Source organism: Echiichthys vipera (assembly GCF_963691815.1).
Source record: "Echiichthys vipera genome assembly, chromosome: 16".
NCBI lineage: Eukaryota > Metazoa > Chordata > Actinopteri > Perciformes > Trachinidae > Echiichthys > Echiichthys vipera.
Window position 1 is genome coordinate 9,995,669 of NC_139841.1, and position 18,267 is coordinate 10,013,935.

The 18,267-nt window shown below is 39.2% G+C and overlaps 1 protein-coding gene across 1 annotated transcript in view; it reads left to right on the top strand.

Annotated features, from left to right (window-relative positions):
• Positions 1-17,359, top strand: part of LOC310958951 (leucine-rich repeat transmembrane neuronal protein 4-like) — a gene marked incomplete at both ends in the record, with an annotated part of 35,876 nt that extends 18,517 nt beyond the window's left edge. Inside the window, one exon of the mRNA XM_083930114.1 lies at positions 17,294-17,359. Within this exon, the coding sequence (XP_083786240.1) occupies positions 17,294-17,359 (66 nt within the window). The remainder of the gene's footprint in view (positions 1-17,293) is intronic.
• Positions 17,360-18,267: the final 908 nt, after the last annotated feature.

Here is an 18,267-nt window from a genome sequence, read left to right on the forward strand (position 1 = left end):
GTGGTGGCCAGGTGGCCGAGTTGGGACACACGATTCTTTTATATTTCTAAACAGCTCGGCTCCAGCCCCCCGCGACCCCGACAGGGACAAGCGGTTGACGATGAATTAATGAATGCATGTGTTGGCGCGCGGCTGCAGCAACGCGCACTGCAGAGCCAAAGTCATCTCCTCGGTTAGTGGCTACCCTCGATAAATTGCATTAAATCAAACAAGGTATCAGATGATTAACATCTTGGTATGATTCTTCCAGGTTATCCTCTAACGGAACCTAATAACCCCGCTGGCAATCCCCGCTACGGAGCAGGAGAGCAGGTTCAGCAGTGCGCACACACGCACACGGGTCACAGTGGAGCGCTGCTTCGGGTTGACTGCCTCCGTTATTCTTTTCCATACAGCATTTTTATGGGCCCCTTTTATTCCACTCTTAAGACTGACAAAAAGCACATCTTTTTTTTGCTCCATCTCGGATATCAGGATGCCGATCTGTGTGACGGAAAAGTTTCTTTTCGTACCAGCGTTTCTTCTCTACATGTTTGACCTCAGTGGGCAAGGCCTCCGAACCAGGAATATTTATGCTCATTCGTACGGTGAGATTGGTCAGATATGAATGTTTCATAAATCACACGTGGGTCCTGTCATACGACCAATTCTGGCATCAGATCTGCGCCCGTTTTCACGCAAGATTGATAAATGAGGCCCAGTGTGTGTATGGTGAAAGAATGATTAGTCACTGTAATCAGTCATGTTTTCTGAACAGGAACAATAAGTCAAAGGAAAGACTTGCTTTTATTGCTAATGTCATATTACTTAATCCAGCTTCTAAATTGTGAGGATTATTTTTTTGTCTTATGTGACAGAAGAGAGTAAATCTATCAGGTTTACCGTCCATCTGGCCCATCTGACTGTATGACAAAACAATGTGAACTTTGGCTTTGGGAAATTGTGATTGACTTTTCACGGCTTGTCACTAAAATGAGCTGGTCCGCCTTAATGTCAGTTCATTTAGTGAACCTGAGCCGAAATTGTTGCTAATATCAGGCCAACCCTTTCACTTTAATCAGCATGCAACATGCAATGGGAACTTCGCTTGGGTCTTGAGAAGTTGCAGCATTTATTCACCAACAAATAAACACTACACACACCGCTCTGTTACATTCACAGCTATCTGTAAGAGTTGACTTTCAGAGAGACAAACACACGAAGAGAACTCTGCAGGATCTTCTGTTCAGGGAGGCTTTATTACGGTACTGGGAGGTGCAAGGTTCCTCTAAGAACAGAAGTTAACATCCATCGTATATACTAGTGAAACATACAACTTATTTATGGATGTGTTTGACATTCCCTAGTTTGGTGTCCATGCAAGAAGAACTGTCACCTTAAAGGTTGAATATGGAGAATGAGCAGAACACCGCCATCTAGTGTGTCACGATCGTAGACGCAGCAACAAAAAATAATGATGTGTCAAGCGATCAACCTGTGCCATGTCAAGTGATGAATCATACATGGTGATGACTAATTTCTACTAATCAATTAATTTTACAACAGTATTTAACATTAGCCAGTCCTCAACTAAAAGTCTTTCTTTGAGTGGTGTGTAATCGATTAGCTAGCTCTCAACTCAAAATTATTTCTTGTTTCTGTAACCCAACAACAGGCTACCCTGGCAACCCACAATGCCGGCAGCTATTGGCTGGTACATTGTTAACAGAATGTGACAGAAAGTCTTTGTGAAAAACATCAAAACATTTGTCAAAACATTTTAAAAATATTAATTCAGACTAAATATAATTTTTTATGGAAAAGCAATACTTTTATTCTGTACCCCTTAAAAACGCCCCGTGGATGTATTTTTATTTTCTTTTAAATAAAGCTTTTCATAAATATTCTACATATTCAACCTTTAACCTCTGTGAACCTAGGCTAAGGTGAGAATACCCTCAAGGCCTTTTATGGTGCTAAACTAAACGTCCTTACATGGCCTTTCATTGTTTTACTTATTTAGTCCATCTTTTCAAAGCTTCACCTGCATTTGATAGACTGCGCTAACACTGAAAAGACTATAACAAGAAAATAAGATAGCTAACATCTATAACTAACGTTACTGCTAACTTCATACTCAGGCACACACGCATTTTCTCTCTCAACCACATATTCAAGTGTGCTTTTATAACGCATTTTAGTTTAAAAAACATCTCCGTTGCTTAGGCGTGGTCGGGAGTCAACTTTGACTCCGTTAGGAGGCTTACTGCATTGTCCAATTTATTCAAATTATGAAAGGATTGAGACCAAGCTTTCTCTGCGAGCCATGAGCCTTTAAACAGTGAGGAAGTTTGCATAAAAGAACTTAAACTCTTTATTCTTCTCTTCAAGAGAGACCGGGATTTCAAAAATAGTTTAGAGTCTGAGTATATGTGCTTTCATAAATTTGACAATATGAGCCCTTTGTTAGTAGTTTATGCTGTAATTTGGCACTTTGTTTTGTGCTCCAAGGAATATTAGGGAAAAGGAAAAGCAACAAGTTCACTTCAGGTTAGGGAATATCAATGTCAATGTCACACCACTGATTTTTTTTAATGCTTCACGGTAAGTTGTCTGTATTATCAGAACCATATTGTACATGTCTATATTTTATAGTCTTGGCTTGTCTTGATCTTTTTTTTGCCCTTGTCACATGAATTTTAATTTCACAAGGCTCTGGCTCTTTTTCTGCAAATGTCTGAATTATTAAAGTGTGGTTTTCATAAGGAAGCAGAGGCATTTGTGGAGATCACATATTTTGAACAGTGCCCTATAGGCATAATTTTCATTTGTTGTAATCAGGCAACCAGCCACCCACAAAGGCCCTTTCCTTTTTGGAGTGAACATTTTGAAAGCTGACATTTTATGCCATCTTAACAGAGGGAGAACAATATCAAGAGAAAGTTTTGCTTCCTCTTCTTTAGATATGAATATCAGCTGGATCATGTTTTTTTTTTATTTAGTTTACTTGAAAACAGCCTGATCATCATGTTATCAAGAAATCATTAACTCTAACTCTGCGACAGTTATGAATGCTAATTATCTTTATACTGGCTTCAAAGCTGGTAAATTGATATACAGTTTAGCATCTTGCCTGACAGTAGCAAAAATATCAAACTATCCTCATCCCAACGTCACATACTGCTGTTTTGACAGGTCTTTGGCGTCACTCGTCAATGCACTGGGTAGCCCTGTGCGTTCAACGTGCCACTATGGTTGCAATTAATGATCATTTTCATTGTCTATTAATCTGTTGATTATTATCTTGATTAATCGATTAGTTGTTTGGTCAATAAAATGTCAGAAAATGGTTAGAAATGTTGATCAACATTTCGCAAATCCCAAGATGACATCCATCGATCCATTGTTTTGCCCACAACTCAAAGATATTCAGCGGCATTCAGTTAATAAGACTGTGAACTCAAACACAACATGGTTAGGTTTAAGCACCAAAAGCTCCAGGTTTTAGGTTTACATTAAGTTTGTTTGACTCATTCATCATCCCAACCTGCCTCCTTAAGCGGCGTTTGCCGCTCTTAATCCGCAGCGCTTGCTCTGAGTGTCTGATATCATTGAGTATGGTTTACAGTTGAAAGCAATTTACTGATGCACCAAATGCAGATGGGCTGTGACAAAACAGCGGTATTTGATGCCCTGGCAATGAGAACAGGCTGAAATAAAGATAAAGATGGTCCAATATGTGAATATGATATATGACCTGATACATAGTATAACACAAGCAGACCATTGTATGTGTACTCAGTGGTGAGGTTGGTTAGTTATTGTATCTTTTATGGTGAATCCTTGATTTGGATTTGATGTTACCAAATTTGGAGTTCTATCCCGCCCTGGTTATTTGCCACCATTTATTAGAATGATTTAATATATTTGTTCACATAATTCCCCTCTCCTTTAATCAGTTCTTGTAAAAAACTTCCCTTAAAGAGGTTACCCATCACTTTACTCCACACAAGGAACACATCTCCTAAAATGACACAATTATGGGGCTCTCCACTAACATAGCATATTACATAGCATATGCTATGTAAGCATTATGTTATTTTATGTTATACAATGTATCTTTGTTTTAATTTCTTGAAGCACATAAAATGTGCTATATAAATACATTTGACTTGACTTGACTAGCAAACATGTTGAGGCCAGTCTATAATCCAGAGGCTATAATCTGAAGACCTTTTCATACATTTTTATGTTTTTTAACAATTTATGCAAGCTGGGTGGTTTGAATCTTGATGATTCTCTTAGCCAGGGGTGCCCAATTCTGGTCCTGGAGGGCCACTGCATGTTTTAGATTACTCCCTGCTCTAACACACCTGATTCTAACGGACAAACCTAAAACATGCAGGAGAGTGGCTTTCCAGGACCGGAATTGGGCACCCCTGCTCTTAGCCTTATTCTTGCAGCACCAGGTGTAAATATCCTTTAGGTAGGGTACCGCCTATTGTATGTTCAGCCAAGCTTCAGGTTCTTTGCAGGGCCTTGCGTCGTGTTCATGTCGCTGTTTCCTTATGCTGTTCACCATCAGGACGTCCCTGATGATAGAGGAGTAAAAAACCCTCAGTATTTGAGGGCATACCCAGAATTTCCTCAGGCATCTAAGGTAAAACAGTCTCTGCCTTGCCTTTCTCACTGAGTCAGTATCCAGCTTCCAGGTCAGGCCTTTGATGATGTGGACCCTAGGGTACTCCGAGCTGTCCATCCTCACCACAGAGGATCCATTTATATTAAGGGGAGCATTGTTGCTTCCTTGCTTGTTCCACAAATCTGTCATAGTTATTAGACCTTGCCACATGCCTCTGGGATTGCCCTCCTGGAATTTTAGTTCTATACAGTCCTGTTTTGTCTCCTGTAGGGTGCTGCTTTATAATTTTCTATGTTTCCAGACTGCATTCCTAATTTATAGGCTGCGGTGTGTGTGTTTATGGTTGGTCCTGGTAATCCATGGCTTCTGGTTGTGGAATGAGTAGTTCTGGGGACAGTTGTTTCGGTTTTTATGCTAATTTAAGCTGAGTGATTTATGGTCAGTAATAATCACAAAAAGCACATCTTATTTTGTAAAATAAACTTAAATAGCATACATTTGCACAAGTCTTAGAAATTAAATCATTTTCATTAGGGAGTTTGCGCTTTTTATTTTTCAGTGATAAATGTGGCCATTACCATCATATTTTTAACAGTTTTACACAGATGCAAACATTTCCAGTTTTAGATTTTTCCATTGTAATAAACTGGGTTTGGTTGACACCCCAATTTTTATACCAGGGCTCTTGAAAAAGTTCAAGGTATCACCTTCCATTTTCTGTTAAATGCCACATTACTTAAATTATTAACAGCTGAGTGTGACAGTCTAGTAGTTGCAGTAAGCGTACTAATTCCACAATTGCACCCTCTGGCAAGTGTCAACAGCCACTCTAGTGGGAAGGGGAAGGGAATGAGAAAGTTGTCTCCTGCAGCTATTTGGCAGTTCTTTCAGATCAAATCCTATTATATCAGAAAGTCACAGCTGATTTGGAACATGTGAACATAATTTGCATGAAGAACATTTAACAAAGGACAGGAAGACAACAATCCAATGCCTTGTAGTTTCCACTGGTGTCCAAAGTCATTAACACAGCATAACCCATTTTTTTCGTGACTGGCGCGGCTTCAGCATGGCAGGGTTCTGTCTGAAATTAAGTTATTTAATTATTCAAGCTATAAAACTTGACTAAATATACTTTTGTTTTGGCCAGATAACTAGAAACTATAGAGGCCCAGTAGCCTAAAGACAACACTGTGTTGGTGTTTTGTTGGATTAATAAGAGCACTCAGTCAGAGTCCTGTTATATTTGGATACTTTTACATTTCCGTAGCATGTCTTTGCCATATGGTAGAGACATCTAATTTTTTATATTATGAGTTTAAGGATGTCATGGTGTAGCCACTCATTCCAAGCTGGGAAACTAATGTGTGGTCATGAAATTGTGGCCCTCAATACTGACACACCAATAATACATACAAGTAGGGAGACAATTTCATGATATATTTCAAACCTGATCCTTAACAGACCAATAGAACTGCTTTGATGAGCAGCCTATTTATCAGAAGGTCAGTCGTTTTAGATTTGGGGGTGTGAAAGTATTTGATAATGCTCTCCCCCTCTTTATACAAGCACCAGAAATACGACTGACTGAAGCACCATTCCCTCTGAGCCTGGTCTCCTGTCATTTTAAATAATCTGCTCCATTGTCTTCATTTCAAAATGCCCTGTGCACAACGTGTCAGAAAAGTGTCTTACCAGAGTGGAGGAAACACATGAATAAGATGAGTAAATATAGGTGAAGAAGGCACAAACGAGTCACTCCAACCCAATGTTTTCCCAATTGTATTGGCGGTAAAATACAGGTGATATTCAATACACTTTGATTTACACCGATCCACATTCATGTGTGTCGATTGGCCAGATCACAAGTATGCTAAGTGCAACCTGCCTTGGTTTTTCAGATAACAAGTTAGAGCCAGTGACAATGCACCTGGAGCTGTTTAGTAACTTCAACTGCCCAAGCTCAACATCTGCACTTCAGTAGTTTAGTTACAACAGTTTAACTAGCGTTAACAACTGTTCATAGATGAATGTGTCGATGAATCATATTTATGAAGTACAAATGAGACAAAGGTTTCATAATCTTCATGGGCTCTAACTCACACCCCACCCTAAGCCTAAGTAGGGATTGAGATACGTTTTTTCCAGGAGCCTCTGGGACCTCATCTCCCAAAGTTTCATTCAAAACCAAACAGTGTCGACTGTAAGACGTCATTAGATTGGAAGCTCTAAGCGATGTGGCGTGATGCCTTCATATGCTCCATATGTCTGTTGAGCCGCCATTGTGAGTCAGCAGTAATAAAATGTTACTGCGCCAGTCAGACACATCAGAGCGAACCTGACACGAAATCCATTGTCAATTTCGGAGTACAATGGAACACAGTATGATCGGCAGTGATGAGCTCAACCTGGGCAGACCGCTGCTGACTGACTTGAAAAGCATCACTAACCTTGCAGCACATTTGATAGCGAGGGAATGTCGCCACAGGCACTTAGGTGATATTACTCTGCAAACAGGCAAGTACAAATGCTTTCATTAGGGGGTCATATGATCAATCACCACTGTTTTAAGTCGCTCTTTGATACATAGTAACTTAAAAGACAATTAACTAGATAAAAATATCATGGGTTATAACTTTAAGCATCAACCGACTGGAATGGAACAAATGGCAACCATGCCTTTTTATTAAATTCCTTCAAAGTCTTCACTGTATATAATAGGTAAGTCCAGGTTCACTCTCACCAGAGAGGAGCTCATAAACATTAGGGGCACAATCCCAGGGGATTTGTTTGCCGCATTTCTTGGACCCACGGCTATTTAAATGGATGTTCTGACCAAAGGTGCACTCACCTTTGTGGCATCACGCCGACGTAGGGGAAAACGAGGAAGACCCATGCCGCTACCCGGAATATTTCTCTTACACATTCGCTCACTGGGCAATAAAATGGACGAACTCCAGCTTCTGTTGAGGAGAATGAGAACTTTTTTTTATCCTCTGTTCTGTGCTTCAAGGAGACATGGCAGTGTGGGAATATCCCAGACTCCACGCTGCTGCTGGATGGGTTTCAGCTTAACCGCGCGGGCCGTAACACGCGGTTCTCCGGCAAAACAAAGGGTGGAGGTATTTGTTTCTACACCAACAATAGCTGGTGCAATTATTTAAAGGTGATGAAGCGGCACTGTTCTCCATTCCTGGAAACTTTTATTATTAACTGAAAGCCATTCTACTCTCCCCGTGACTTCACTTCGTTCATTCTGGTGGCCAACGTGCAGGACGCACAGCGGACCTGATTAACAATAACTTTATCATGCGTATTCACATTTAAATATATTGCATGGCGACTAGAAAGGCTAGAACAGAATTGCATTCTGTAAACAAGTATATATTTTGATTCCATATGAATATGTTTACTGAGTCAATGTCGGAAGGAAAGATACAAACCACAATATAAGAGACATTTCCTCACATTATTGGCAATAAAACTATTTTTTGGCACTAAACTATAGGAATTTCGAATCAACAGTGTGCTGTTGGTAATGAGCTACTCTTGCTTCATGTTGATTAATTGAAGTGTCTGTGACCACAGAAATAATACACATTAACTGGAAGAAGAGTGACTTTTTTTCTTTCTCTATGAAGTTGTTATTGGGTTATTAGTCATTTTGGTCCGTCAAATACTTAACTTCCCATGTAAAAAATAAATGTCAATACTAGAAAATTAGAAAAACGGACTTTGATTTTGTGGCCCCTTTGTAGCTAGGAGTAATCTTAGTATATTGATGCCCTATTACCTGCTACTCAGATATAATCCATTAGTCCCAAAAACAAGGGAAATGGCCTTAGGTGTCGACTGACTCGTTTTTTTATCCAAAAGACATAGAAACCCAGTTGTAAAAGCTGCATGTTACAGAGAAGAACTGAGGGAATGTCCTGAGCTGAGATCTGAGGATCTGCAGGGAGCCGACATTACGCAGATCAGAATCCCTGTGTCGCTCAGTTTCCAACTGGGTCCTAGAAGATATGTGGGAGAAGAGAGAGATTTGGATTTGAACATAGACACAGTCTTATGGTAGATTTGGATTTGAACATTGACAGTCTTATAGTAGCACAGTGCACAGTATGGGGGATCTGATGATGAATGCCAAGTGAAGATGGAATTTTGTCAACTGCCATGTGTATTTCTGGTTGTATAAAGCCATTGAGGTTATTGTTGTCTAGTTTTTTTATTTTGCCAGATATAATTTACACTGGATTTGCCAAAAACAAACATTCCAATACAGTTATTGTATCTATTAACAGTTTCCTAATTGAATTTCCAGAAAAGATACTATCCAAATTTGAATTCACAGACCCTGCAGTCACTTTTCATTATTAGATTCAGTGTTCCATTACAATTATTGGGCTTTTTAATGTGAAACCTTGTTGAATTTTTGCCAGCTCTTTGTGTGGTTTCACGCCATTTATTTTTGCCTGTGGGTGAGCTAGGAGCTACAGGCAATGGTGGCATGGTGGGAGGCGGGAGCCTTTCATCCGCATGTACTATCTGTGCTGCAGTGACACAGAGCCATTCGAAAAACTGCAAAGTTTCACTGCTGTGATATTTTCCAATGGCATGTAGTGATAGCCTAACAAGCTACCAATGTGATTGCTAAAGCAAGCTAGACAAGTCATGCACGTGAGATCAAAGACAAGACTAGATGAGAGCTTACCAACTGGACAGGGTGTGAATTAAAATGACATTAGATTGCCCTCAGATTTTCACGTCATTGTTAAAAAATATGATATCAATGACGGAAAATATTTGGTTCATACAACCTCAAAGATTTATTTCTTACACACAGAAATCACTAAAGCTGTGCTCAAAGACTAGTGTGTTAAGAATTCTAAGAACGCAATGTCTATGTACACTGTTTTCCACACCAATGCAATGTGCTAGACAAGACCAAGGATATACAGCGAACACAGTTCACCATCCTGATTTAACCCTGTATCTGTCTGTGTTAGCTACAAAGGCATTTGCCTGAGGATAGAAGCTGGAATAGTCCGTACTAGGGAGGTGAGGATCCTTCATAATCCTTGAAGTGATGGTTCTGCACCTTCTGGTGTAAGTCCTGCAGAAAGGGAAGTTTACATCAAACGGTCCCCCACTCTAGTTTATGCACAATGCAAGAAGCAAATAATATTTCATTCAGAAAATTCCAAAAGGTAGAAAATTGACAAAAAGGCTTCGAGGTTTTTTTTTTTAAATGTGTCTGCCAGTTGCAATGAAACAGGGAACTTAACTGTTATTCAATTTACACTCCTGGGGGGGATCCTCACTTTGAAAGGAAGGTCCTGGAATGCACTATTGTTTAATACTACGCAGGGGAAAAAGGTGCTAACACCCCTTATCTTACTTCGCTCTCATGTGTGAGACTTAGCAGATGGTAAAGGGGGGGAATGTAAGGTCACAAAGGAGAGGTTCAAAGAGAGTGGTTCCTATATTATTGTGTTTGATAATGGACAAGAGATGGAGAAAGAGTGAAAAGTTAGGTGCTGCATATCTCAGTTGGAAAGGCTGTCATAATCCCTAGCTGTCCATGATGCTTATCTGTATTTTTGTAGTTTATTCATGATTTTGGAGCAGATATTTACTGAAGCGTTGTGTGATTGAACCTGTTCCAAAGTTGTTCACGACTTTCAAAAACATGTAATCCCAGCAAAATCATAGTTTTTTTGCTGATATCATCCCTTTCATGTTTAGCTAGGCTACATGTTGCCTAGTAACACATGCACAAGGGATTCACAATTGAAGAATTAGTTTTGGGATATTTATAACAAAAGAGGTAGATCAAAGATAAATTATACAACCACAAAAAAACATTGAAAAAATTGTTCTGAATTTGAGGACATGGTTTGTTAGAAACTAGGGATAACACAGGTAATAAATGGCACTGTGGCATCTTCCTTTACACTTACAGAACAGACCTCAATTGAAATGATGCCTTAGATATATGTAGCCTAACAAGGGTAAGCATTTATTTATGTATTTTTTAAATTTATTGTGCATCACGATATATAAAGGGAGAAATGGAGGGCGGTTGCTGCTGCTCCTAATGTGGTCATCCATCACCTGCATAAATCACAATCATCATAAATCATAACACTCAGGCACTGATAAACATGCATGTGCATATGCGCACATAAACTGAGACATTTCATCAGGGAGATGCTCAGTTTGCTCCCAGCCACAACTCACTGGATCAGATTTCCTCGGGGAGATATTTGAGCTCTGCCTTTAGACTACAGTTTGCATCTCTTCTTTAATGGATACACACACAAAATCACTCTATGTTTAACTTCCAATTATACTCTTTCAGAGCAACTTACTCTCACTGGCTCATTTACATATGTGCACTATACCCTCGCTTCTCATGAAATATATATTTTGTGATGTTCGTGTGGGGTAAAGTGTAAAGGGTGAAGGCACTCACGCTCAGTTAAGATTATTCCTTTTCCCTCAGAAACTTCCGCACTTTAGTAACCCAACACATGGACATAATAGCATATTAAAAATGCATTTGAGCTACACAAAAATGTACTAATTTTTTGAAAAGCATTTGCTAGAGCTCCACTATGGCTGGCTGGTACTGCTATACACTAGTTGTTCTTACAGTTTGAATCAGGTGATGAGGACATTAAAATAAATTACTACATAGCTTTGTTGAATACTCAATTCTGATTTGGTAATTTGTGGTATCTTATTTCCTACCAATACTATGGATGGTGTTGTGATCGAAGACTTGAGAGGACCGTTTTTAATAAAATTTTTGTTTCAATTGGTTGTTTGGGTCCTGCATCACCCTGTCAGGGTTTAATTTGCAGTAATGACCCACATGCTCTACAATTCCTTAGCCTCTGTTCTCTGTACATCAAGTGATTACATGCAGTTTCCATACATATAGGTACAAACTCAAAGAGTCCCTCTGTAGTCCTTTTGTATCTATTTTTAGTAATTTTGTCTTTTTTGTTGTCATTTTATGGTTGTTTTGCATGTCTGTGGTTGTTTTGCATCTTTTTGTGGTGGTTTGCATCTATGTTCAGTCTCTTTGTGGTTGTTTTATGTCTCTTTGGAGTCATTTGTGTCGTTTGCGGTCATTTTGTTTATGTACGTATGGTGATTTAGCACCACCTATGTGATAGTTTTGTGATTGGTAAATGGACTTCAGGCCACTTAAGGCGCTTTTACACTATTTGCCACATTCCCCCATTAACACATACATTCATACACGGATAACAGAGACTGCTATGCAAGGTGCCATCTGCTCATCTGGATCTAATCTAACCATTGAGACCTACATTTGGCACAGCATTTGGGAACAATTTGGGTTCAGTATCTTTCACAAGGACTCTTTAACATGCAAGAACCACTGATCTTTAGATAAGTGGACAACCCACTCTACCTCTGCAGCCTGAGCTGCACCCCTGCATTATTGTATGCAATATTATATAGTATATATGTTCCTGGGAGGCCCATCCAGTAATCCATCCATAGTTGTACTGATGAATATTTGGTATTATATCCATACAGTTTGCTTACCATATGTTTCCCTTATTGGTATCCTGCAAGTCATAAAGTATGGCTGGATACAAAATATTATACTTGCTGTCAAGATTTACTGTATATATTCATACATGCATGCTCTTGGCACACATATTAAACTGTGTACATATGTATGTACTTAAAAGGGATGGGGATGTTTTAATATATATATATTATATATATATATTGTGTGCCCTTTATTAATGTGTTGTGTTAAAAGCTTGGCATGAGTGCTGTAACCCTGTTGAGAACACAGTTAGACTTTTGTCAGACCATTAGCAGGAAGTTCATTATTTTCCTTTTATTTCCACTGAACCTGGTCTTGTTATCAAAGAGATGATTCCAATTACTCCAAACCAGCGCTTACACCTTTGTTTATAGAGGTCTACCTTTCTGTTCTGTTCTGTTCTGTTCTTTTACCAGCTACTGAAATACCAATACTGCAACTTATTAAGACATATCACTTGATCTTGGTTAATCAGAGGGTTGAATATGTGTTTGTGTCAGAGATTGAGAGCTTAAAAAAGTGTTAGTAGCTGTGTTGCTGAGATCAAAAGCTTATACAAGAATCAGCTCCCCAGGAAAGATTATTATTTTTCTTTAAACAGCAATAGGCTCAGTTGCGGTGCTTTAAATTGACATGCTTTGTGCATGCATGTCTGTATTGTATGTGGAGATTAGAGCTGATCCGTATCTCCCATGATCTCCTTTGACTGTGTGTGAATCTAAAACAGACATGCAAATTCACACTATACATATGCATACACATGAACACAAGGGAGCAACTGTGTTCATACATACTGCACATGTGTTCAAGACCAAAGTTGCAGTGCACGCAGTATTTCGAATGTCTCAGTAACCTTTCAAGAAACATTGACATGCTCAGTCGTTTTCCTTCTGTATGCCTCTCTTTTCATGGTCTTTAGGGAAAAAAGGGAACACGAAACATAACATGGACATACTGGCAAAGGGGCGGGAAGATAGAACAGGGTAATTGGGGCCCTGAGCGGAGTAAGAGGCTTGTGATCCCTTTGAGAGTGGTGGGTATACGTATGTCTGTTTCTTCCAGCTGTCCCAACTGAGAGCAAACTAATTACATCAAGTTTGTAACCTGCTAATTACTGTCCTATTTAAAAACACAAAGTGTTGGGGGCTGGATGAAAGCATGGAGGGCTCTAGACATGTAACCTGTGTTCTTGAAAAGACCAGAACTTTAGTCCCTCTAGAATGCCTACATAGAAGGGGAACCACATTTTTAAATTTGCACCTTTCAATTATGATTAATAGTGTTGTTTTCTTGTGCATGTCAGGGTTCCGACTAGTTGCCCACCTGTCTTTTCTCAACTCCCCGCCGGGCCTAAGCAATGGGTTTAAAAAATATTAAATTATAGTAAAATATGGTATGAAGTTAAAATATAAACTAATAGTTGTAAATGTAGCAGTGTAGCTTGTGTAAACTTTATATTTACTATAAATAAACTTTACTATATTAAGCATCAAGAAGCTTTCGCATTGACTCTGCATGCAAGGGTGTGTTGTGTTTCCATATCAATGCATACCACTGCAGGGGCTAATTCTTGACAGGCCAGTCCCTCCCATGATTTTACGCCCCAGGTTAGACGCTGTATGGACCATTCATCCTGTGTGACAATGTTTTAGGGGACTGAGCTACATCTGCCAAGTAATCTTTGTCTATGTCCAGTCTGAAACCCCCTAGGTCCATGCCAACTTCTCATGTCTTGTTTTTCCAAAAACTAGAAGCTCATTTGGGGGAAGAAAGGCATAAAGGAGCCACAACACTATCCAGGGTAGACTGGTATGGTGTGGCCTGAGATCCAAAAAGGACAGTGGGTGTTTGCCTAATCACATTTTTTGGCTGAAATCTTGTCAGATGTCTCTGGACATCACATTAGCCCTGGCATTTCATATTTCTGAAATGTGATGTCCTTTGAGGCAGAGGAGATGACTTATGGCCCAGTGACATAGGTTCTCTGAGACATTGAACAGGGTAAATAGCCAACAGACATGCTTCTAACATGTGCTGCCATATTGCATTTGTGGGAAGGAAGAACCCCTGACCATAATGTTAGCCGGGTTTATCCTGGGCACTAGTCAACTTACTTTAACTCCCACTTTGGCTTGAACCGAGGAAGATATCTTGGCCTTGCTTTTAGTGATGAAGAACTACTTTCACTACTTGTGCAGTCTATATGAAAGTGTAAGGAGCATTTTCAGAGGCTACCATAGGCAGGAGGAGGAAGACAATTGCTGCTGCAGATACATTAAGAACATTGCTCTGTTGTTGAGGCCACTAGTGTTAGAGAACCAGCAGCCAATCATTTTGGTTCCCATTCGACCTATGGAACGTTCAGAAGTGAATCACATGTCCCTGGCGACAGAACATAAAACCACCTCATGGAAGTGCAGTTGCACTTATTCCTTGCATGCAGCCTGTCTTGAATGGCAGGAGAAGTGGTGAGAATTGGAGTCTGGGGACAAATTTATCCTCAGCCGTTCTGTCCTCACATGCAAAGTGATGTAAAAAGAGCAACTATTGGCTTATTTAATGCTAGTGTTTGAAGAACTGTGAGCAGCAGAGTGTATACAAGACTCCTCATTAACTAAGCTCTTGAAGACAATCGTGTTGAAGAAGCATAATTAATTTTTACAAGGAACTGTTCAGTTGTGTCCATGAAGCAAACATTTGAGATGTGCTGAAGTAAATACTATCATGACACATTATGAAGCAACAAAAACTAAAGAAAAACAAGACAATAAAAAAAAAAGATTGGTTAAGATTTTGCTCTTGTTGTGACGATAATGGGCTTCTATCATCAAATACAGCTAAATCAGGAAAGCACCTTGACCCTTTGAGTACTATTTTACAAGCAACAGTATATATTGTGTGTTCATATTGCAAACATATTCATCTATTTCCTGTATTTTCTACTATTTCCAAAACTATACCAGAAAGACAGGCAGTGAGTGCCAACGCATGCTCCATTGACAGTTAGAATGGGATAAAAAATTAAATACTGTGATCTGCCAATTTCATCATTTATTGCATCTTTTTTTCCACCCCCTGAAAGGTGTGTGTGTGTGTGTGTGTGTGTGTGTGTGTGTGTGTGTGTGTGTGTGTGTGTGTGTGTGTGTGTGTGTGTGTGTGTGTGTGTGTGTGTGTGTGTGTGTGTGTGTGTGTGTGTGTGTGTGTGTGTGTCTTAGAGCTTGTATCTGTATTGCTTTTTTCAGAGTTCACATTAATGCACGTGTTCACATCATAGCCTGAGCTTTTGCTCTGAGTTGTTTCTGTTTTTGTGCTCTGATGAAATTGTCTAAGGTATGACAATTTGTACAGCTGTCTTCACTTTACTCACATCTGCCTGAGAGATAGGTAAAGAGTTGAGTGAAGACTTATCAGCCTGTTTGATAATATTTGAATAAAAGTTGTGCTCTGGGCATGCTCATCTGAGCCCTGTGTTACAAAGACCGCTTCACACTGACAACAATCTCAGCATGAGCAGCAAAAAGTTGAGCCGGGATAATTTCTGAGCAGATTCAGAAAGCTTTAGAAATTGCTTAGCCAGGCAAAACTTACAGCATTTGTGTTATTAAGGCAATGTGGATTTACCTATATTGCGAATAGGCTCTTTTAAAGGTTAAGATGTAAAGTGGAGGGTTTAAGAGCAATTAATGTTAAGAGGCAAACTTGGATATGTGGGTGCCTCTGCCTCTTTCAATGTGAAGATAAAGCTGAAGCTTGTGGCTCTTAAATGAGAGGGAAATGTCACAATCTCTCACAAACTTCAACTTCATCTCAAAAGACTTGAGTTGATCTGTGGGGGAGCATTGACATTTAAAGGTCCCAAATTATGACACAAATGTGCTGTCTGATTGGAACCAGCTTGTTTATTTCAAGTAAATGTAAACTGACTGTAGAGATGTAACCACACATTGCATGGGGAAAACATTGAAAATGTAAGCACATGTTCAGGCACTCTATTTTTGCATTATTGAAAATATATGAAACATAACATGATGCTTTGTTTATCGCTTTGTATTTACATATGGCTGCATCATCAGTATAGTATATAAGCATTGCTCCTAAGATTTTTTGCATTATTTAACAGTATACTCAACTTCATGCCAATATACAGTAGCTATTGTGTGACAAGCAAAATGCCCTCCTCCTTTGAAGTAATCTGAAAATGTCCGACTATTAATAGATTCCATTTCTTTTAAAGGTCCCATATTGTTAAAATTGAGATTGAAATGTCTTTTTTTTATTATATAGCAGGTCAAGGTGCTGTATTAACACTATGAAAGTATCAAAACGCTCAATCACAGAACAGAGAAATTCACACATCCAGTGTTCAAAAACTGTGCCTTCAAGTGTCTTACAGTCATTCCGGTCACGAGAGCAGAAGAGATAGACCCAGAAATGCTGACCAATTAGAGCAGACTGGGCTTTTTCATGTGGGTGTCTTAAAGAGACAGGCACTAAAACGGAGCGTGTCAAACAGCAGAGTGCATACGGGTATATTAAGACGGAAAAATATATATATGAGCCTAATATGGGACCTTTAAATATCTTCAAATATATTATGTAAGACATGTTTTATTGTTCTAAAGATAATACTTCTGAAAAAGAAATGTGCATACACAGATATAATTAGTGCTATTGTTCAGAAGAGGGTATGCAAAATCTACTGTTGCTAAACAATGTGACATAAATTATCAGGTGAACAGGTTCAATTAAACAGCTTTTTAAAAATGAATTATCTCAGCTTAAACTGACAGTTTCAACATGAATACCTCTACAAGTTCTCTGTGTTGAGCCTTCATTTAATGACATTATGGAAGTCTCTCCACCTCAGCCTTCTGAGCTATCTGAGTACATAGGATTTCATCATCTGCCTAATTGCTTACTCTAATTTGCTTTGCTGGCACCGTCACAGCTCCATTGTGCTGTTATCAAATCACTGGACACTGTAATTAACTTTACATTGTAACCACCATCTCTGTAACTGGCACAGACCAGCTGTTAAATAGTTTTAACTTGATATTGTCTTCTTTTTCCTTTCCTTGCAGAATGAGTACACATGCCCACGCCCCCTACCTGGTGCCTGGCTGGGAGATGTGCCTACCATTCATTAACCCATAAATGGAACTGATTTGGATGGTGCAGCAAACCACACTGGAACAGGAATACAGGAGATAGACATATGCAGAGAACCCATCAGGATCCCATTCCAACACTTCACTTTCAAGGATACCTTTAAAATGGTCCTCCACGCTAACAAGGGCAACCACTGACCACGACAAAGTTGAGATAATACTGTCTTTTTCCTTTTTCTTAAGATTTTATAAAGTCTTTTTTCGGCCTGTGGTCTTTGATCATCAGCTTTGCTGCATTACATCATGCCTCATCAATTCACAAACACTGACACAGATTGAAATGCAGTCTTACGGTGAATAGCAGTCTTGGCTAAGGACTCACAAGCACTAATGGATGGTTATGACAAACTGGGGAACTTATTGTATAGACTATAATAGCTTATTGTCTCCATGAGGACAACGTGACATTGTTTAAAACACAGGCAAGAGACTGTACAAATTCAATCGGCTTTAAAAGTGAAAACTGAGCAATGAATCATTAATAATGAAAATGCACTGAATAGGTGGCTCTGACTGCTCTGCTAACACAGCTGTGTATAATTTAAAGTGCAAATACATATTTTGATTCTAAATGAAGCATCATGTAATCACCTTTCTGTACTTTTTTTAAGAAAGACTAATCAAAGGCTAGATGTGCCTCACTGGAGCGGACACATGAAAGGAGTCTCAGTGCACCTGTCAGTAAAGAGGAATCTGCTCCATCAGGTGGAAATCAAGGCAGCAGCTGGAAGATCATTTGAAGTCTATATAAAGCAAACTATCCTCCAGCCAATGACCTTTGTTGAAGATTTTTGTTTGTTTGCTTCTTTTTCTTAAAAAAAAAAAGTTAAAGTATTTTCTAAGTTGTTTCTAATTGCAATCAAACCTCGACTATCTAAATAGTTTGA